A 24386-nucleotide genomic window follows, 5' to 3' on the forward strand; every position below is an offset into this window, starting at 1 on the left:
ATTAACTTTTTAATTGGAAATATTTTGGTGATATTTTTTTTTCTGTTTAGGACACGCGAGTGGACATACGACAGAGCGAAGCTTATTAATAAGACTACCTGGCAATGAGAGGTTTTCTGGGATGTATACAAATTGGGGAACATCTTGAAAATAATTGCCTACTCTAGCATTACTTTCATTTTGTATTTAAGAGACATTGCTTCATACCAAACGACTGAATGAGGTTTGTACATTATTACCCAGCAAAAATAACTTGGCAGTTCTTCAAACATTTCTTTTCAAGTGCTTCCCCGCAGAACACGATAGTCATCACGATTGCCACATATGGCAGAATTCTACTCAAAATGGTTGATTTTTAACTATTTGGCAGATTGGTAGAATTCTTAGCGTTTTGGTAAATTTTGCAAAATATTCCTCTCCACCTAAAAGGCACATTATAAATTTTCTATAGAAAAAATTTTACAAAATTTTCTATGGAAAAAAATGTTCACCAAATATTCTATAGAAAAAATCTTGCAAATGTTTTCTGTAGGAATAAAATAAAAAAAATCTATAGAAATAAAATGTTGACAAAATTTTCTATAGAAATAAAATATTGACAAAATTTTCTATAGAAATAAAATTTTGACAAAATTTTCTATAGAAATAAAATTTTGACAAAATTTTCTATAGAAATAAAATTTTGACAAAATTTTCTATAGAAATAAAATTTTGACAAAATTTTCTGTAGAAATAAAATTTTGTCAAAATTTTCTATAGAAATAAAATATTGACAAAATTTTCTATAGAAATACAATTTTGACAAAATTTTCTATACAGATAAAATTTTGACAAAATTTTCTACAGAACTAAAATTTTGACAAAATTTTCTATACAAATAAAATTTTCTATAGAAATAAAATTTTTAACGAAATTTTCTATTGAAATAAAATTTTTAAAAAATAATTTTCTGTAGAAAACTTTTTCTATAGAAATAAAATTTCTATAGAATTCTAGAGAAATAAAATTTTGACAAAGTTTTACTTCAATGGAACATTTTGTCAAAATTTTATTTCTATAGAAAATCTGACATATACTATAATGGTAGTATTTTGGTAAAGGTAGTATTTTGGTAAAGAAATACAATTATCATAACTATTTCTATAGAAATAACATTTTGACGTCAATAAAATTTTGACAAAATTGTCTACAACAATAAAATTTTGACAAAATTTTCTATAGAAATAAAATTTTGACAAAATTTTCTATACAAATAAAATTTTCTATAGAAATAAAATTTTTAACGAAATTTTCTATTGAAATAAAATTTTGTCAAAAATAAATTTCTATAGAAAACTTTTTCTATAGAAATAAAATTTCTATAGAATTCTAGAGAAATAAAATTTTGACAAAGTTTTACTTCAATGGAAAATGTTGTCAAAATTTTATTTCTATAGAAAATCTGACAAATACTATAATGGTAGTATTTTGGTAAAGGTAGTATTTTGGTAAAGAAATAAAATTATCATAACAATTTCTATAGAAATAACATTTTGACGTCAATAAAATTTTGACAAAATTGTCTACAACAATAAAATTTTGACAAAATTTTCTAAAGAAATAAAATTTTGACAAAATTTTCTATAGAAATAAAATTTTGACAAAATTTTCTATACAAATAAAATTTTCTATAGAAATAAAATTTTTAACGAAATTTTCTATTGAAATAAAATTTTGTCAAAAATAAATTTCTATAGAAAACTTTTTCTATAGAAATAAAATTTCTATAGAATTCTAGAGAAATAAAATTTTGACAATGTTTTACTTCAATGGAAAATTTTGTCAAAATTTTATTTCTATAGAAAATCTGACAAATACTATAATGGTAGTATTTTGGTAAAGGTAGTATTTTGGTAAAGAAATAAAATTATCATAACAATTTCTATAGAAATAACATTTTGACGTCAATAAAATTTTGACAAAATTGTCTACAACAATAAAATTTCGATAAAATATTCTAAAGAAATAAAATTTTGACAAAATTTTCTATAGAAATAAAATTTTGACAAAATTTTCTATACAAATAAAATTTTGACAAAATTTTCTATAGAAATAAAAATTTGTCAAAATTTTCTATAATAATAAAATTTTTGACAAAATTTTCTAAAGAAATAAAATTATTATAACAATTTCTATAGAAATAACATTTTGACATCAATAAAATTTTGACAAAATTTTCTATTGAAATAAAATTTTGACAAAATTTTCTATAGAAATAAAATTTTGACAAAGTGTTATATAGAAATAAAGTTTTGACAAAATTTTCTATAGAAATAAAGTTTTGACAAAATTTTCTATAGAAATAAAATTTTGACAAAATTTTCTGTAGAAATAAAATTTTGACAAAATTTTCTATAGAAATAAAATTTTGTCAATATTTTCTATAGAAATAAAATTTTGACAAAATTTTTTATAGAAATAAAATTTTGACAAAATTTTCTATAAAATAAAATTTTGACAAAATTTTCTATAGAAATAAAATGTTGACAAAATTTTCTATAGAAATAAAATTTTGAAAACATTTTCTATAGAAATAAAATTTTTACAAAATATCCTATAGAAATAAAATTTTGACAAAATTTTCTATTGAAATAAAATTTTGTCAAAAATAAATTTCTATAGAAAACTTTTTCTATAGAAATAAAATTTTGACAAAATTTTCTAGAGAAATAAAATTTTGATAGTTTTACTTCAATGGAAAATTTTGTCAAAATTTTATTTCTATAGAAAATCTGACAAATACTATAATGGTATTATTTTGGTAAATTTTTTTCTAAATGTTGGTAGTTTATTTTTGGCTCGAGTGGCAACCGAGCCAAAAAAATTTGGCAACCGTGAGTGAAAATTGGTTCATTGGCTCAATTTTAATTACAAATGTTGTAAACATTACGCAGCTTTTTTTCCACCAGAATAATATTTGGAATGAAGTGGCCTCTAAATTCACCTAGATTCCTCATTCTTATTTTTGGATTACGAATAGACGAATTTGAGTTGAACTGTGGCTCTCATTGAGGCAAAACACATCGTAAAATTAAAGCCTTTTGAATCCACAGCCGATCCTAATGATAATTCTCATATCTTCTCAAATATCTTGTTGGGTATATAAACATATATATTGCCGCTATGTTTCTTGAATTCCTAATTTAGCCAAAAATACTTTTAAAAAATTTTGTCGTTTTTGTTTACAAAACCAACAAAGCCCTAGCCATAGTAAATTGGTAGTACTAATTTATAGCCAGTATATATTTGAACAAAAAACTTTTGGACTCGTTTCAACTTCTTGAGGTTTTCTTGTGGTCCTAGGGTCATTATTATGCCCCAAGTCCACAAGCTGACCTTTTGTAGTTGTTCTCATGTTTGTTGGTACTCTAATGTTTTCATACTTGGGCAAATAACTTTTGTTTTACAGCTTTCCTTTTTGTTTTTTCCTTTGGCAAACGTACAAAAACTTAAGATTTCTCTATGAGACCACTTACAATGACGACAACCGAAATGGCTCTTATGGACAAACTATGTTGCTATTACAAAGTCATTGTTTAAAATATTATGCCATAAATATCTTGAGACTCTAGGAACAAGAAAACCAAAAGAAAAAAAAAAAAAAAAAGAATGTGGACACCAAGCTATGGAGTTGGTGATACCCTTTCCTTACGTAGATTTGTGGAGTTTGTGTGTGGCAAAAAGATTAAATGGTCCATCTTTTTGCTGCCACACCACACAAACTAAAGTGAACTGTAGAAGAAAAATGTCTTTCACTCTCTCTCTCTCATTCTCTTGCCACATATGCTGAGGAAGCCAAATACTTACTTGTCCACAACCAATTTGGTCAAGATAATATCACGTTTATAAAACACTGGATTGCCAAATTCATGATCGATGGCTTTATCCATTAGGGGATGTTTGCGTATGAAATTGAGCACTAAATCTGGTAGCGCAGTGGTATCTTCAACACATGTCCCGGGACGTGGCTCAGGTACTTTGGAATTCAGTACTGGTAACCAAGCAGAATTTGAGGTGGCTTGCTCCTTGAATTTACCTGTAATAAATAAAGAAAAAAATGCAATTTTTTTAGTTAAGGTGTCTTGTCATTTTTGTCCAAATATAAAGATTTATTATTGTACTAAAGGGTGATTGTTTAAGAACTAGAGAACATACAAAAAATAAATAAAATTCAGAAAAATGCATGAAATTTTTCTTTGACACGATAGTACGGTCCATATACTTTATAGTTTAAAGAGTATTTCATGCCAATGTTGACTGCGATTGGGCCTCAAATGACCCTTTCGCTTAGTCCAAATTTTGGCATAATGCTTCAATGTTAATATCGTCCAATGCATCAGTTGGAGCGAACTTGTCAGTATCAACATGAGCTTTCACATAGCCCCACAAAAAAAATCTAGAGGCACGATATAAGGGGCCAATTGACTATTACGAACGTGAAATAAAATGTTCACTAATATCGCCGCTCATTTGTTACGCTGTGCATTTTTTATAAAAAAAAAAAACAATTTGTAACCTTTCAGAGTTACGTTACAATTGGCATCATGTTTGATGAGGTATGTTCCAATGATGCCTCCATCCCATAAACCGCACAAAACTGAGACGTTTTCTAGATGGATGGATAACTTTGGCAATGCTACTAGCTGATCTCCACTCCAGAGCACGCATTTTGATAATAAAATTCAATAAATTTCAAGAATTCTTCGTTTAGAAGACGATCTATGATAAATTATAGACAAAACTGGAGATATTTAACAGTTACACTAAACACGAAACGTTCGTCAGCTGTTTAAAGCAGTCTTGTTAAAAAGATAATATCTAAAAGATCACCCTTTATTTATGTTGTTTAATATTAGGTGGCTATATTTTTTTCATACACTCTCATGCAATCACCCTCAAAAAATTCGCTTCTGTAACATATACCCCAAACACATTTTGCTTCAAGCGTATCTATTTGCAGTATTGGTCCAAACAAAATATTGTTTGCATTGTTCAAACATATTATGTTTCACCTTAGGGCATACACTGGTAGTAAAAAATTTAATGAATTTTTTTTTGTGTGGATATATTTTTAAGGCGACAATTGGTTACTTCCATTATTTTACTTGCAGCATACTCTCTAGGTCTCTCTTTGTAAACACATATATGTTTATAGGCTATTTCCAAATTAATATACGTTTGCATCTAAGCCTACTATATTTACAAACATTTTATGTCCCAAACATGTTATGATAGTTTATAATCATTATATGCTTGCACGTAACAATATTGTGTTAAAAAAATTGAGTTCCAAACATATAATTTTTACACCCAAATATATGAAAAACAGTCTTTTTCATCCGTGATAGATGTTCAATTTTCTCCATATCAGACGGTGGTACTCAGTTGGGGTTTTGCTCGCATATAAGGGACTTTCTTCATATTAAAATTGCAAAATATTTTTCAACCTCTATTTTATACCCACCACCATAGGATGGGGGGGGGGGTATATTAACTTTGTCATTCCGTTTGTAACACATCGAAATATTGCTCTAAGTCCCCATAAAGTATATATATTGTGGGTCGTGGTGAAATTCTGAGTCGATCTGAGCATGTCCGTCCGTCCGTCTGTTGAAATCACGCTAACTTCCGAATGAAACAAGCTATCGACTTGGCACAAGTAGTTGTTATTGATGGTATTGAAAATGGGCCATATCGGTCCACTTTTACGTATAGCCCCCATATAAACGGACACCCAAATTTGGCTTGCAGACCCTCTAAGAGAAGCAAATTTCATCCGATCCGGGTGAAATTTGGTACATGGTGTTAGTATATGGTCTCTAACAACCATGCAAAAAATGGTCCACATCGGTCCTTAATTATATATAGCCCCCATATAAACCGATCCCCAGATTTGGCTTGCGGAGCCTCTAAGAGAAGAAAATTTCATCCGATCCGGCTGAAATTTGGTACATGGTGTAAGTATATGGTCTCTAACAACCATGCAAAAATTGGTCCACATCGGTCCATAATTATATATAGCCCCCATATAAACCGATCCCCAGATTTGCCCTCCGGAGCCCCTTGGAAAAGCAAAATTCATCGGATTCGGTTGAAATTTGGTACATGATGTTAGTATATGGTATCTAACAACCATGCATGAATTGGTTTATATCAGTCCATAATTATATATAGCCCCCATATAAACCGATCCCCAGATTTGACCTCCGGTGCCTTGTGGAGAAACAAAATTCATCCGATCTGGTTGAAATTTTGTACGTGGTGGTAGTATATGATATTTAACAACCATGCCAAAAGTGGTCCATATCAGTCCATAATCATATATAGCCCTCATATAAACCGATCCCGAGATTTGGTTTTGGAGCCTCTTGGAGGAGCAAGTTTCATCCGAGTCAGTTGAAATTTGGTACATTGTGCTTGTATATGGCCGTTAACAACCATGCCTAACTAGGTCCATATCGGTCTATAGTTATATATAGCCCTCATAAAAATCGATCCCCAATCACACAAAAATTGGTCCATATCAAGTTCATATAAGCGACCGCCATATTTCAATTCTGGCTCCCTACGTACCGTGCAAAAGTCCATATCGATTCGTAATTATTTGTAGACTTACATACCTTTTTGTCTAATATATACCACGTGTGGACTAACTTACAATTTAGAAAACGATTTAAGGTACCACAACCCAAGTAGTTCGATTGTGTATAACAGTCTTTAGTAGAAGTTTCTACGCAATCCATGGTGGAAGGTACATAAGATTCGGCCTGGCCGAACTTACGGACGTTTATACTTTTTTACTATTAAGTTCCCCAAAAACACATCGACTTCCCATTAATCCATTTAAATGTAATTATTTCAACATTTTATTTACACAATACAATCTATACTAGAAACTATTTGACAGAAAAACAAAACAAAACACATTTTAAATCTTTACTTTAATCTTGACCCAAAAACCCACAAGGAAAAATATTACATTTAAAATTACATTTAACCATATTGTTTTAAGTTGTAAAAAATATCTTCATAAAATTGCATTGCATAATGAAAAAGAAAATCCAACCGTATGCAAAAACTGGGGTATATGTATTCTACTCTATCTGTGAGAGGAGGACAATAAATTTGTCATGGTGCTGTGTGTGTATGTGTATACATAAGGATATGCATGATTGTGGTTTTACTATGGCTTCGAAAATATTACCAGAACACCTGCAGCATGATTGCAACACAAAGATTTGTTACTTCAAAGCCAGAAGAGAAGAAAGGCATTGAGCTTTTCTAAAATGTGATCGTATTTAAGAAAATTTTGAGATTACAAATATATAAAAATAATTGTTTTATTGGTATAAATATATTGAAGAAAATAACAAAATCTCAATAAAAACTAGGTAATCACATCTCAATACCATTTGCATTACCAGTTGTAAAACTGAAAATATATATTGCAATATATTACGGTGAGTTGTTGTGATTAAACTATAGTGACCGTAATAAATACTTCTTAAAATTTTTTGATAATTATTCGCAATATGTAAAGCATGTCACGCACAATTTAATTATTTTTGAGATTTTGATACCTCGGAAAATAAGTGGTTAATGTTCACATTCTGGAACACCTACGAATATGTGATTACCTATTGACAGTGTTTATTTCATGACTTTCCTCCTAGGTTAGATTAGGTCGCAGCCCGATGTATCAGGCTCACTTAGACTACTCAGTCCATTGTGATACGACAGTGGTGAACTTCTCTCTTATCACTGAGTGCTGACCAAGTTCATGTTAAGCTCAATGACAAGGGACCTCCTTTTTATAGCCGATCCGAAAGACGTTCCACATTGCAGTGAAACCTTTAGAGAAGCTTTCAAACACCCAGACATGTCATCAGTATTACTAAGGTCGGATAATAAATCGCTGAAAAACTTTTTGGTGTTCGGTCGAAGAAGGAATCGAACCCACGACCTTGTGTGTGCAAGGCGGGCATGCTAAACATTGAACCACGATAGTTCCCTTCCTCCTAGCACATGCGAGTGGAAATGTACCATAAGACAGAGCGAAGCTTATTAATAAGATTACCGAGTTTTGCTGGGATGTATAGAGATTGGGAAACATCTTGAAAATAATAGCCTACTCTGACATTACTTTCATTTAGTATTTAAGAATCATTGATTCATACCAAACGACTGAATGAGGTTTGTATATTATTACCCAGCAAAAATAATTTGGCAGTTGTTCTTCAAACATTTCTTTTCAAGTGCTTCCCCGCAGAACGCGATAGTCATTAAGATTGCCACATATGGTAGAATTCTATCCAAAATGGTAGATTTTTTACTGTTTGGCAGATTGGTAGAATTCTTGGTGTTTTGGTAGATTTTGCAAAATATTCCTCTCCACCTAAAAGGCACATCACAAATTTTCTATAGAAAACAAAATTTACAAAAATTTTCTATGGAAAAAAATTTTCTCCAAATATTCTATAGAAGAAACTTTGCAAATGTTTTCCGTTGAAATAATATGTTGACAAAAATTTCTATAGAAAAAAATTCTATAGAAATGGGAGCCACCGTGGTGCAATGGTTAGCATGCCCGCCTTGCATACACAAGGTCGTGGGTTCGATTCCTGCTTCGACCGAACACCAAAAAGTTTTTCAGCGATGGATTATCCCACCTCAGTAATGCTGGTGACATTTCTGAGGGTCTCATAACTTATCTAAGTGGTTTCACTGCAATGTGGAACGCCGTTCGGACTCGGCTATAAAAAGGAGGTCCCTTGCCATTGAGCTTAACATGGAATCGGGCAGCACTCAGTGATAAGAGAGAAGTTCACCAATGTGGTATCACAATAGACTGAATAGTCTAAGTGAGCCTGATACATCGGGCTTCCACCTAACCTAACCTAACCTTCTATAGAAATAAAATTTTGAAAAATGTTCTATGAAAAAAATACCAAATATTCTATAGAAAAAATGTAAAAATTTTTTCTGTACAAATAAAATGTTGACAAAAATTGCAATAGAACTAACATTTTGACAAAATTTTTTATAGAAATAAAATTGTGCCAACATTTTCTAAAGCAATAAAAATTTTCATAACAATTTCTATAGAAATAAAATGTTGATAAAATTTTCTATAGAAATAAAATTTTGAAAAAAATTTTCCATAGAAATAAAATTTTGACAAAAATGTCTATAGAAATAAAATTTTGACAAAAATGTCTATAGAAATAAAATTTTGACAAAATTTTCTATAGAAATAAAATTTTCACAAAATTTTTTATAGAAATAAAATTTAAAAAAAATTGCTATAGAAATAAAATTTTGACCAAAATATCTACATAAATAAAATCATGACAAAATTTTCTATAGAAATAAAATTTTCCATTCGTTTTGTTATTGTTTTGTTTTGTTGTTGTTGTGTTTTTATTTCAGCTTAAAACCAGACAGTGACTAAACTGCAAGTGTAGCTTAGCCAACAGAGGAAAAGAATGTTTGTCAAATTTATTTGGGCAAAGCCCTATATACTGCAAGATGGTTGGATGTTGTTCATAGTTGGGTTTAATGAACTGCCTGAATTTATTCTTGATAGTTTTGTTGCAAGTCGAGGATGCTGATGAGGAATGTGGTAATTCCGAAACGTGCGTCCATCCAACCATTTTGCAGTCTATAGGGCTTTGCCCAAATAAATTTGACAAACATTTTTTTCCTCTGTTGGTTAAACTACACTTGTAGTTTAGGCAATGTATGTTTTTAAGCTGAAATAAAAAAACAACGACAACGAAATAAAATTTTGACACAATTTTCTATAGAAATTAAATTTTGACAAAATGTTCTATAGAAATAAAATTTTGAAAAAAAAAAATTCTATAGAAATAAAATTTTGACTAAATTTTCTAAAGAAATAAAATTTTGACAAAATTTTCTATAGAAATAAAATTTTGATATAATTTTCTATAGAAATAAGATTTTGTCAAAATTTTCTATAGAAATGAAACTTTGACAAAATTTTCTTTAGAAATAAAATTTTGACAAAATTTCCTATAGACATAAAATTTTCATAACAATTTCTATAGAAATAAAATAAATAAATATAAATAAAATTTTCACAAAATTTTCCATATAAATAAAATTTGCATAACAATTCCTATAGAAATAAAAATTTTGACAAAATTTATCGAAAAAAAAATTTTGACAAAATTTTCTATAGAAATAAAGTTTTGACAAAATTTTCTATAGAAATAAAATTTTGACAAAATGTTCTATAGATATAAAATTTTGAAAAAAAAAATCTATAGAAATAAAATTTTGACCAAATTTTCTAAAGAAATAAAATTTTGACAAAATTTTCTATAGAAATAAAATTTTGACAAAATGTTCTATAGAAATAAATTTTTGAAAAAACAAAAAAAAAATTCTATAGAAATAAAATTTTGACCAAATTTTCTATAGAAATAAAATTTTGACAAAATTTTCTATAGAAATGAAACTTTGACAAAATTTTCTATAGAAATGAAACTTTGACAAAATTTTCTTTAGAAATAAAATTTTGACAAAATTTTCTATAGAAATAAAATTTTGACAACATCTTCTATAGAAATAAAATTTTGACAAAATTTATCGAAATAAAATGTTGACAAAATATTTTTTAGAAATAAAATGTTGACAAAATATTTTTTAGAAATAAAATGTTGACAAAATTTTCTATAGAAATAAAGTTTTGACAAAATTTTCTATAGAATAAAATTTGACAAAAAATTTTCTATAGAAATAAAAGTTTGACAAAATTTTCTATAGAAATGAGATTTTACCAAAATTTTCTACAGAAAAAAATTGTGGCAACATTTTTTAAAGAAATAAAATTTTCATAGCAATTTCTATGGAAATATTTTTTTTTTTTCAAAATTTTCTATAGAAATAAAATTTTGACAAAATTTTCTTTCGCAATAAAAATAGAAATAAAAATTTGCCACAATATTCTATAGAAATAAAATTTTGACAAAATTTTCTACAGAAATAAAAATTTGTAAAATTTTCTAAAGAAATAAACATTTGCCAAAATTTTCTCTAGAAACAAAATTTTGACAAAATTATTATTTTATTTAATCTCTGAAATAATTTTACACTGTTGTATCTTATTCAATTTATTTTACTTTTATTATATTTGAAGCAAGTAAATTAAATATAACTTGAGTTAATAGTACACCGATATACACGCAGAGAAGGAATATGATCACCCCAAACATGTTTTAAGAGCAAAATGTTATTTTTGGACGGTGACCATTGAACATTTTTGTCGCAAAAATGTTCTTTTCTCGGCAAACATATACATGGTTGCCGAAATCAGACATATGCTTTTTGAGAAAATAACATGGTTACCGCAAACATGTTACATGTTCTCCGTCCAAAAATAATATTTTGCTCTCGAAACATGGTTGAGGTGATCATATTCCTTCTCTGGGTGTATAATGTTCACTTTATTTGACTTAATGTTATAATTCAATCTACAATTACAGCTATATAATAACATTTAAAAATTTTTTTATTTTTATTACTTTCCACTTGAAGATGTCTAGCAATGTATAAAAACTTTATTTGACTCAGCTTGAGATTGAATCTCGTAAAGGTGTGAGGTTCTTATGTCGCCATATAAAAGGAATATGATATTTCTTTTTTCCAAAGTTGCATCCACGTGTAGTGCTTGGGATTATATGATTTTTAAGGCTCAGACATTTTGCACACCATATTTTAGTTCTTGTTGTTTTCTTTATATTTGTAACATTTATATAATGTGGATATGCAATACGTGTTTACATAAAAAAGTATCATAAGTGTGAAAATGATGTTTTTCTTTAAGGATTGCTTATAATATATCGATTTTTGTTTAATCCTACATTTATATCTGTTGTTTTCTATGTCCATAAGATGTTTTTTGTAGTTCATATGTTTACTCTCAATTGACCTTATTTCCAATTCTATATATATACACAATTTTTTGTCCTTTGAATATTCTGCCGTATTTATCTGCAATTTCAAGTTTTATAATTTTGTTTTTTTTTTTGTGCCCGAACTATTTTTAGTGTTTATTCTTTCTAGTTTTAGCAAGTTTTGTTGCTGCTTTTTATGCATCCTTCTTATGATTGCATGCAAATGTGACATGGAATGCATGCTTAAACATGCATACAAAGCAGTTAAGTTTTTCTATAGTTTAGCCTAAAGCAGTATATATTTTTATATTCATGTACAAATACAAGTTTTGAATAAATATGTACATAAGCATGGGTAAAGATATTTTTGGAGCTATTTCAATGGACTTGGAAAATAGACATAAACGATAATACTAAATAATTTGAGATGGTATAAAAGAAAGCTATGATTTTATAACACCGCTTTTGAAGTTTTTTTTTTAAGAATCTTTAAATCTCCATACATGTTAAATTTTTATATTTAACATTTGAAATATAAATATTAAACAAATTGAAAAAAAATTTAAAATGTTTTACTATAGCACTATTGTTTTGGGGTTTCTTACCAACTGGTGCTTATAACACTCGTAAAAAGATAAATAGATTTCATAAAATCGAAAAAATAAAATAATTATTTTGTATAATCATTATTTCAATGAAATCGAATATTCGAATTTTGATTCGTAAAAATAGTCGAAAATCGATTTTTGATTAAAATTCAATAATCGAAAAGTCGAAAAATCGATTATTGGTTTGCGCTATAGATCCCTATTTCAAATGTGTATTAAAAATCCTAACAACACTAACCATCTTCATGTATGCTTCGTTTTCATTCATTTTTCGTCTGTAAATATATTTTCTATATTTTTCCGCTTTTGAACATGTGTAAATGTCATGTGTTTTTAACAGAAAACGTGTTGTTTGTTTGATTTTTCACACGCTGAAGTAGTAACACAAAAAACAAAATGAAAAAAATCCAGGAATCTGCAATTTGGCTTGCATTGTCAACGGTGTTCCGGCACATTTGGAAATTTCCGTGAGTTTTTCTTTTCACCATACTTTTCAAAAGAAAATGTTCCAAAAATTGTGAAGTGAAGGAAAAAAGTTGCAGAAATTGTGAAAGTTGGACAGAGAGGTTTATCTGTTTTTGTTAAAGAAAAACATTTTAATCTAGAAAAATGCAATATTTAATGCTTTCGATAGGAAGAAAAACGTACAAGTGTATTTTTAGAAAAAATATACACTATAATATAAATGCTCTGTTACTGTCCATCGTACGAAACCCCATTCCCTCCATGTTTGAAAGTTTATTTTGTTTGCACGAAAATATATTAATTATAAAAAATAAATATTTTTATAGGCTCTACAAACTACGATCAAAACCAACATTTTTCCAGATTTGAAATATGGTTTTATAAGGCAAATGACAGTTGAAACCTAGTTAACGTGGATATTGGAAGTGCGTATTAAATTTGCGGTATGAGAATTCATTAAGAATTTGAAGTTATTATGACACATAGGGTATATATTCGACGCCTATTCTACAGCAAAATATGAAATTAATTTCTTTGTGAAGTAGGAGAACCAACTCAATTTTTTATTTGATAAATAAACGAAAGCATTCGTATGAGATTGTGGAATAACAGGGGAATAATTTCCTAAAATAACATTTAATTCTTCCAAAGGTTTAGGATAAATGCTTTGCTTATTTATCACCATGTTATTAATCAACTCTCTTCTTGCCGTGATTTTTATTCATTAAACTTTAACTTTGCCATTTAAATTGTTCACAGTTTAAATTTTTTTAAAGCACATTTCTATTCGATTCACTCTGCTTGATATTTCTCTCCATTTCAAATGAAAAAGAATGAGAAGAAACTAAGTATAAAATGTAAGATATAAAAGTTAAAAGAAAATATATATACCACCATTTTTCTTAATACCATTTAGTGAAAAACACACACTTTCATTGATTTAAGTATTCTTGGGTTTGTGACATACACACAGTCATATGCAAACGCACATATACACAAGCAGCAAGTGTACTTCTTTTTTTGTTGCAAACACCATGAAAATAAAAACTTCACTTTTTAAGAATTTATAGCAGGTGCAATAAATCGTCACAAATACATAGACCCCAACCAGAAAGAGAGATAGAGCGAGAGAGAAAGAGAAAGAAGAAGAGTGGTATGCAAGAACATACGTATGAACATATAAACACAAAGGCCAACATCCTGCGGCAAAGACCACTCGAAGTGTTCCCAGACACTACTACTACCACATTTCCATTTGCAATTGCTCTTATATGTATATATATGCTCATACTTGTAATAGTATCAGTGTACTTAACAGACATTTAGTATGAACTTCCTTTTACTCCAGAAGCTCATAGTATATTATATTATTTGTTATTTTTTGCATACAGATTTTTCGTAGCGTCTGGTTATGGGTCATTGGGTTATAAAATAGGATTTAATGTAGATTATTATTTATATACGTTATTTAATATAATAAAGCATATATATTAATATAGTATATACGTGGAGAAAAATCACATAGATTTCTAAAATGTGGTAAAATTTTGTTTAGAAAAATTGAGAACTACACTGGAAAAAACATTGACCTAATATAAAAGAATATGCATCCTAAGTTATGGCTCCCGCAATTTACAAAATATTAAGAACAAAACCCTTAAAAAAAAAAAAACAAACAAACAAACAAGTATATACGGCCGTAAGTTCGGCCAGGCCGAAGCTTATATACCCTCCACCATGGATTGCGTAGAAACTTCTACTGAAGACTGTCAGCTACAATCGAATTACTTGGGTTGCGGTAACACTTGCGGATGGCAAGGTATCTTAAAACTTCCTAACACCGTCTTCTAAATTACAAGGTACTCCATACGTAGTACATATTAAACTAAAAAAGGCCGATTAAATACGTATATAATTAAGTTTAAAGTTTCTATAGAAATAAAATGTTGACAAAATTTTCTATAGAAATAAAATTATGACAAAATTTTCTATAGAAATAAAATTTTTACAAAATTTTCTATGGAAATAAAATTTTGACAAAAATTTCTATAGAAATAAAATTTTGACAAAATTTTCTATAGAAATAACATTTTGACAATGTTTTCCATAAAAATAAAATTTTGGTAGATTAATTTTGGCTCGGGTGGCAACCATGAATATGAAGCGATATCGACCACTTTTTGTGTGATTGGGGATCGGCTATATATAACTATAGACCGATATGGACCAATTTTGGCATGGATATTAGCGGCCTTATACTTACACCACGTTGCAAATTTCAACCGGATCGGATGAATTTTGTTCCTCCAAGAGGCTCCGGAGATCAAATCTGGGGAACGGAGATCAAAATGGGGGCTATATATAATTATGGACCGATATGGACCAATTCTTGCGTGTTTGTTAGAGACCACATTCTAACACCATGTTCCAAATTTCAACCGTATCGGATGAATTTTGCTCCTCCAAGACTCTCCGGAGGACAAATCTGGGAATCGATTTATATGGAGGCTATATATAATTATGGACCGATATGGACCAGTTTTTGCATGGTCATTAGAGAACATATACCAACACCATGTACCAAATTTCAGCCGGATCGGATGAAATTTGCTTCTCTTAGAGGCTCCGTAAGCCAAATCGGGGGATCGGTTTATATGGTCGCTTTATATAATTATGGACCGATGTGGACCAAATTTTTGCATGGTCATTAGAGAATATATACCAATACCATGTACCAAATTTCAGCCGAATCGGATGAAATTTGCTTCTCTTAGAGGCTCCGCAAGCCAAATCGGGGGATCGGTTTATATGGGGGCTATATGTAATTATGGACCGATATGGACCAATGTTTGCATGGTTATTAGAGACCATATACTAACACCATGTACCAAATTTCAGCCGGATTGGATGAAATTTGCTTCTCTTGGAGCAATCACAAGCCAAATTTGGGGGTCCGTTTATATGGGGGCTATACGTAAAAATGGACCAATATAGACCAATTTTTGCATGGTTTTTAGAGACCATATACTAACACTATGTACCCAATTTCAGCCGGATCGGATGAAATTTGCTTCTCTTAGAGCAATCTCAAGCCAAATTTGGGGGTCCCTTTATATGGGGGCTATACGTAAAAGTGGACCGCTATGGCCCATTTGCAATACCATCCGACCTACATCAATAACAACTATTTGTGCCAAGTTCCAAGTCGATAGCTTGTTTCGTTCGGAAGTTAGCGTGATTTCAACAGACGTGATTTCAGCAGACCATTGCACCACGGGAGCCACCGTGGTGCAATGGTTAGCATGCCCGCCTTGCATACACAAGGTCGTGGGTTCGATTCCTGCTTCGACCGAACACCAAAAAGTTTTCAGCAGTGGATTATCCCACCTCAGTAATGCTGGTGACATTTCTGAGGGTTTCAAAGCTTCTCTAAGTGGTTTCACTGCAATGTGGAACGCCGTTCGGACTCGGCTATAAAAAGGAGGTCCCTTGCAATTGAGCTTAACATGGAATCGGGCAGCACTCTGTGATAAGAGAGAAGTTCACCAATGTGGTATCACAATGGACTGAATAGTCTAAGTGAGCCTGATACATCGGACTGCCACCTAACCTAACCTAACAGACGGACATGCTCAGATCGACTCAGAATTTCACCACGACCCAGAATATATATACTTTATGGGGTCTTAGAGCAATATTTCGATGTGTTACAAACGGAATAACAAAGTCAATATACCCCCATTCTATGGTGGAGGGTATAAAAATTAAAAATTATCGTAATTTGCAAAACCTTCTCAAAAGAACTTTCATGAAAGTGAAAAAGTCAAATGGCACAGGTTCAAATCCCCGCGGGGATGATTTTCTTTATTATTTTTTTACTTTGATAGTGATTTTCTATTCTTCTTTTCGAAATTTAATTGCTCAAAACTTTTATTTTTATTTAAAACGGCCTAATTCCGTACTTTCTAAGACTTGTCCCAAAGGACTGCAACGGAAGTGAAAAAAATCGATAGGAGATCCCGGGATGCGCTTTAAAACAAATGTTTGTGGACCTATCCAGAAGAACTGCATCGAAAGTGGAAAAAAAAACTTGATGTGGGATTTCGGAATGCGCTTTATAAGAAATGTTTGTGGAACAACTTCCAATTTTTGTTTTTCTAGAATAATCTTAGATTAATCCATGGCCGAGAGTATATTTTACAGGTTCAGGCACAAGAGTTTAGATTCACTGGAAATGATATGACGATGTTAGTACATCTAATCCTACGTAAAAGCTTCAAATTTTAAATTCTCAAAAAAATGAAATTGGGAAGTATATATAATATTTTGCAATTGTCAAAATTTCCAAAATAAAACGCCCATTTTTATATTTCTCTTCGACCACCTACAATTTGCAATTTTCTCGAATTTCTCTAAATACGAATAGGATAGGAAGTAATAGGATTGGAAACCCCATACACATGTTTATAACATATACCCGACAGAATACCTCTGTCAGTTTCGTACAACATTTGTTCCGCTTAATACAATGTTCTCTAGCGAACATATATAAGTACATATATAGTATTACTCACCATCAAATGCGGCATTTATGTCGCGTATATCGTAACTGCACACCGCTGAACCCACTATACCATGGGTGTTGGTTGTAAATGTTGCATAAAATTTCGTATCATCATGTGGCATTTTGTACACCGATTGGATTTCATTGAAATAGAATGGAAACTCGCTTGATATACTGCAATTGATGCGAGCCTTCAGGTATGTGGCCCAATTCTGTCCGGTCATATATTTGCCACCTCGATCGTTTTTGCAAACACGAGCTATACGTGAATAAATCGCTTTGCCACAATTGATGTATTCGACAGCATGTTCACGGAAAAAGAAATAAACATATTCACCAATGTCGAAGGAACCAACGAAATTGGGTTCTATGGGATGGCGAAATAAACAAAGAAATTGATGGAGAGAGAAACAGAGAAAGGCGATATGAATAATGGTATAAAAGTAGACGTTTAAATTTTTTAAAGAATTTATTTTATGTTTTTGTTTGAATATACTATTTTAAAGTTTTCTTACTATCCAACCACTTGGAGTCATATTTAACAGTTCTTTTGAAATTGTGCTCTTTGCGTCCTGAAGTCATATTGTAAAGATCTGATCGGAAAATAACTGAATCTGCTTTCGTAAATTCGGCATTAGTTCCTGAATACTAGTGGAATAAGAAAAGAAAATGTTTTATTATAAAAATCAGAAAACACATTATGAAAAAAACTATATTATGAGATCATCTAAAAAGATGTAAAACATAAATATGAGTTGTATGTTTCTAATAATAAAACGAAATAATAATAATATAAAAAAATATGAGTGACTTAATCCAAAAAAAAAAAAATAAAAAAAAAAATAAAAAAAGGAAAACCTAACGATTGAGAATTGACAAAACCCATAGCGTTTACTTGAATAAGCTTTTTAGTATGCTACAAAACTGCGCGGCATATGTGCCCTCATCTACCACACTTTAAACAAGAGTCTGCTCCAACTATTTATCTCGTATGAAATTAAAAAAAAATATATATTTTAAAAATATTATTTTAAACTAGTTGATCAAATTTTTGTGGTGCGTATAAAAAAATGTTGCTTTATTCGAAACAAATGTTTTATATTGAAGTTATAGAAAATTTTATTCCTATAGAAAATTTTGTCAAAATTTTATTTCCATGGAAAATTTGTCAAAATTTTATTTCCATAGAAAATTTTGTCCAAGTTTTATTTCTATAGAAAATCTTGGCAAATCTTTTTGCCAAAATTTTTGTTGAAATTTTATTTCTACAAAAAATTTGTGCAAAATTTTATTTCTGTAGAAACTTCTTGCTAAATTTTATTTTTATAAAAAAAAATTTGCAAAATTTTATTTCTATAAAATTTTTTTGGAAAAATTTCATTATATAAAAAATTTTTGAAATTTTTAATTTTTATAGAAAATTTTATCAAAATTTAATTTCTATAGGAAATTTTGTCAACATTGTATTACATTAGAAAATTTTATCAAATTTTAATTTAAATACACAAATTTTGCACTAATTTATTTCTATAGAAAATATTTGCAAAAATGTATTTCTATAGAAATAATTTAGTTCTATAAAAAATTTTTGCAAAAATTTATTTCTATAGATTTATTCTATAAATTTATTTCTATAAAAATTTTAATTTTTATATAAAATATTGTCAAAATTTTATTTCTATAGGAAATTTTATCAACATTTTATCAAAATTTAATTTAAATAAAAAAACTGGCACTAATTGGAAAAAAAATAATTTTTATACAAAATTTTTTGAAAATTTTCATTTTTATAGAAAATTCTGTCAAAATTTTATTTCCATAGGAAATTTTGTTAAAATTTTATTTCTATAAGAATTTTTGTCAACATTTTATTACATTTAAAAATTTCATCAAATTTAATTTAAATAAACACATTTTGCATTAATTATATTATTTTACTTTTATAGACAATTTTTGGAATAATTAGTTATATAGGAAATTTTTACAAACATTTATTTCTATAGATTTATTCTATAAATTTATGTCTATAAAAATTTTAATTTTTATAAAAAATTTTGTCAAAATTTTATTTCTATAGAAAATGTTGTCAAAATTTTATTTCTATAGGAAATTTTGTCAACATTTTATCAAAATTTAATTTAAATAGACAAATTTTTCACTAATTTATTTCTATAGAAAATTTTTGTTAAAATTTATTTCTATAGAAAATTTTTGGAATAATTTAGTTCTATAGAAATTTTTTCCAATAATTTTTTGCATAGAAAATGTTGTCAAAAAAAAATTATTCAATAATTATATTAAATTTAATCAAATTTTAATTTCTATAGAATATTTTTAATAATTTTATATCTATAGAAAATTTTATTTCTGTACCTCTTAATTGGACAAAATTTTTTCTATGTCCAATTAAGAGGTACAATTTTCTAAAGAAATAAAATTTTAACAAAATGTTCTACAGAAATAAAATTTTAACTAAACTGTCAACAAAAATGAAATTTTGCAAAAATTTTTTTTTATAACACAAGAAGTAATGGCCTCAGCTCCAAATATAGGCATTGTAGAGGCGAGATGGCAAAATTATACTTATGTCTTAAAAAATTACATTTCTAGTTGAATATTTACCATATAATTAAATTTCATATATAAATCAAAAAGTAAAAGAGAAGAACAAACTACAAAAGAAATAAAATGTTGCAAAAATTTTCTATAGAAATAAAATTTTCTCTAGATATTTTTAAAAATATTCTATAGAAATTAAAATTTAATTAAATTTATTTAAATTATCTAATAAAAATTTTTTGACAACATTTTCTATAGAAATAAATTTTTGCAAAAATTTTCTATAGAACTAAATTATTCCAAAAATTTTCTATAGAAATAAATTTTTGCAAAAATTTTCTATGGAAATAAATTGGTGCAAAATTTTTCTATTTAAATTAGATTTTGATAAAATGTTCTACTGTAATAAAATGTTGACAAAATTTCCTTTAGAAATAAAATTTTGACAACATTTTCCATAGAAAAATGTTAACAAAATTTTATATAAAAATTAAAATTTTCAAGAATTTTTTATAAAAATTAAATTTTTAAAAAAATTTTATAGAAATACAATTTTGCAAAATTTTTTATATAAAAACAAAATTTAGCAAAAATTTTCTAAGAAATAAAATTTTGCACAAATTTTCTGTAGTAATAAAATTTCGACAAAATTGTCAGTGGACATCAAGAAGTCTACCAATCTACCAAACAGTAAAAAAATTATAAAATTTGGCATAAATATGTGTTTTAGATTGGGAGAATACGGTTCAGATTTAGATATAGCTCCCATTTTTTCGTCCGATATCTACTTATATGCCCAAGAAGCCAAAGTTTTACCTTGATTTGCTTTTAATTTTTCAGAAGGAGTATAATTCAGAGTATCGATAAGTGTACGAAATTTGGTTGGAATCGGGTTAGGTTTCGATATATCTCCCATATATATATATATATATATATATATATATATATATATATATATATATATATATATATATATATATATATATATATATATATATATATATATATATATATATATATATATATATATTTCGCCCGATTTGCACTCATATGATCACAGAGGCCTCAAGTTTACTAACATTATGCATCGTTCCATGGCATTAGCCGGTTACTTTAAATGAAAACTGGTAGCGATTTTTTAGAAGTTTTTAAAAATTTTTTCCAAATCGGTTCAGATTTAAATATATGTATATGGGAACATATGCCGTTATATATGGCATCTAATAAATTTGAAGTATTTGAGGCGGTGTCGAATCTACAAAATGGAGCAGAGTATAATATAGTCGTCCCCGCGCAACTTTATAATTTACGAAACCAAAAGAGAAACAACATGGGGGTTAGGGTAGCGGCTAGTATTCGATCCATTTGACGATAGAGAAGGGGAGAGAAAATTACATATTCTTCCCTATATAAGGTGGCAAATAGAATCCCAAAAAAAGGTGACCATAATATTTCCCGTCGACGAGAAGTGTTATCCTTCCTGGAAAGGCGATGGCCGGGTGCAGGAGTTCTCACACATTATGCTCCCATCTCAATGACTGCCCAACATTACATGCAGGACCAAACCCTTAGGTGAGTTTGTGATATAGTGGTAGCACGTTTTACGTCAGAGTCACTTTGATGTTTGACTCTCAGTCCATAAAAGAGTACCTCCTACATATGGTTGAACCATTGATTTCAGACTCACACACGAAATTTTTCATGAAAATCTAATAAATACCCTAGAATTTTCAAAGTGAGATCTTGGTAATCGGGGGTCTGCAATTTTTTGCTTTTGCAATGAATTTGGTTTTATTTGCTTGTTTATGTCCGGTACCATAACTGGCCCAGTTGAATGAACGTTGTTCTCTTCATTGAATTTGTTTTCAAGTGTTATAAAAGAGAAGTATATATTTTCGTCATTTCGACCATCTTATAAACGACGTAGTCAATTAAAAGTAATTATGCTCTGAAATTCATTCTTTTAAATGTATTTCTATTGACTTGATGGCCTTTTTATAACTCCTCTCAGCCTATAGCTACGAGTCAATTAAATCTTAAAAACTTTTTGTCTTTATCCTAAGAAGCTTACTAGAAAAAAAAACTAATCACAGCTTTGACTCCTATTTATGCAACCCAGGCCAGTAACATTAAGACCATCGGTCTTAAATTTTGTTTTCCTTGAAGACGATTATCTTGTGTTGTTTCTGTTATTTTGACCAAGGAAGTTGTAAACTACCGAGCTTTTTGTTTGTAGTCTTTAAAGTAACGTTTCAGTGTTCTGGTAGTCTATGATAATAGTATTTAGTATATAAATAGGGTGAAAAACAAAACAGGAAAAAAACAAGAAAACACTAAAATGAACAACAGTGTAACAAATTTACTTACCAATGCTGGTAAACCGAATGGATTACCCTTCTCCACAAAAACAGCCGTTGAATTATCAGCCGGATCGTAAGGACATTTGCCAATGCCTAAACCAATGCCGGGCACGTACTCGGATCTGGGTAAATGTGTTAAGTTTGCCTTTAACGTTGTTAGGTCACGCAGTCAAGGCAATTACATTGGCAGAGGAATAGGACAAAAAAAAAACACACACACAGCAGGCCAAGAAGCACAGGAGAAAAATTCCATAAGAAAGAAGAAGGACAGAAAAATAAAAAATAAAAGAAAAAGACAATAATCACATTAGTTGTTAAGAATACTGAAAATTATGTCTTAAGGATAACCTAACCTTGGCATTTTTGTGTCAAACAGGGACACAAAATATATAGATGTATACCATTTAAACTAGAAAACATATATACTCACACACACATACATATACTTACGATTACATATAGACTTATGCATAAATCCTACAATTCTATATGGAGCTTAAATAATGGAGATTACAGCATTGGGTAATTAAATTAAGGCAGTTGTATTGATCATAACATCTGTTTGTAAAATATGAAATTTTAAATAATTTAATTTAGCATAAAATAAATTTATTTATTTATTAGACTTATAGTAAACATAAGAATAATAGTTTAGCATTAGCTACTTAGGCTATTAGCTATAGATAAATTTAAGTTCTATTTTTATTTCTATTTATATTTATATTTATATTTATATTTATATTTATATTTATATTTATATTTATATTTATATTTATATTTATATTTATATTTATATTTATATTTATATTTATATTTATATTTATATTTATATTTATATTTATATTTATATTTATATTTATATTTATATTTATATTTATATTTATATTTATATTTATATTTATATTTATATTCATATTTATATTTATATTTATATTTATATTTATATTTATATTTATATTTATATTTATATTTATATTTATATTTATATTTATATTTATATTTATATTTATATTTATATTTATATTTATATTTATATTTATATTTATATTTATATTTATATTTATATTTATATTTATATTTATATTTATATTTATATTTATATTTATATTTATATTTATATTTATATTTATATTTATATTTATATTTATATTTATATTTATATTTATATTTATATTTATATTTATATTTATATTTATATTTATATTTATATTTATATTTATATTTATATTTATATTTATATTTATATTTATATTTATATTTATATTTATATTTATATTTATATTTATATTTATATTTATATTTATATTTATATTTATATTTATATTTATATTTATATTTATATTTATATTTATATTTATATTTATATTTATATTTATATTTATATTTATATTTATATTTATATTTATATTTATATTTATATTTATATTTATATTTATATTTATATTTATATTTATATTTATATTTATATTTATATTTATATTTATATTTATATTTATATTTATATTTATATTTATATTTATATTTATATTTATATTTATATTTATATTTATATTTATATTTATATTTATATTTATATTTATATTTATATTTATATTTATATTTATATTTATATTTATATTTATATTTATATTTATATTTATATTTATATTTATATTTATATTTATATTTATATTTATATTTATATTTATATTTATATTTATATTTATATTTATATTTATATTTATATTTATATTTATATTTATATTTATATTTATATTTATATTTATATTTATATTTATATTTATATTTATATTTATATTTATATTTATATTTATATTTATATTTATATTTATATTTATATTTATATTTATATTTATATTTATATTTATAT

At 27.5% G+C, this 24386-nt stretch overlaps 1 protein-coding gene across 2 annotated transcripts in view; it reads right to left on the minus strand.

Moving 5' to 3' along the window:
• The window catches only part of LOC142238937 (semaphorin-2A-like), a 525466-nt gene that overhangs the window by 34563 nt on the left and 466517 nt on the right, over positions 1–24386 (minus strand). For both annotated transcript variants that reach the window (XM_075310669.1, XM_075310668.1), the window contains exons 7-10: positions 22524–22661; positions 18113–18245; positions 17608–17964; positions 3847–4075 (exon numbers count right to left, since the gene is read on the minus strand). In XM_075310669.1, coding sequence (XP_075166784.1) covers positions 3847–4075; positions 17608–17964; positions 18113–18245; positions 22524–22661 — 857 coding nt within the window. The remainder of the gene's footprint in view (positions 1–3846; positions 4076–17607; positions 17965–18112; positions 18246–22523; positions 22662–24386) is intronic.

Source organism: Haematobia irritans, chromosome 5 (genome assembly GCF_050003625.1).
Source record: "Haematobia irritans isolate KBUSLIRL chromosome 5, ASM5000362v1, whole genome shotgun sequence".
NCBI lineage: Eukaryota > Metazoa > Arthropoda > Insecta > Diptera > Muscidae > Haematobia > Haematobia irritans.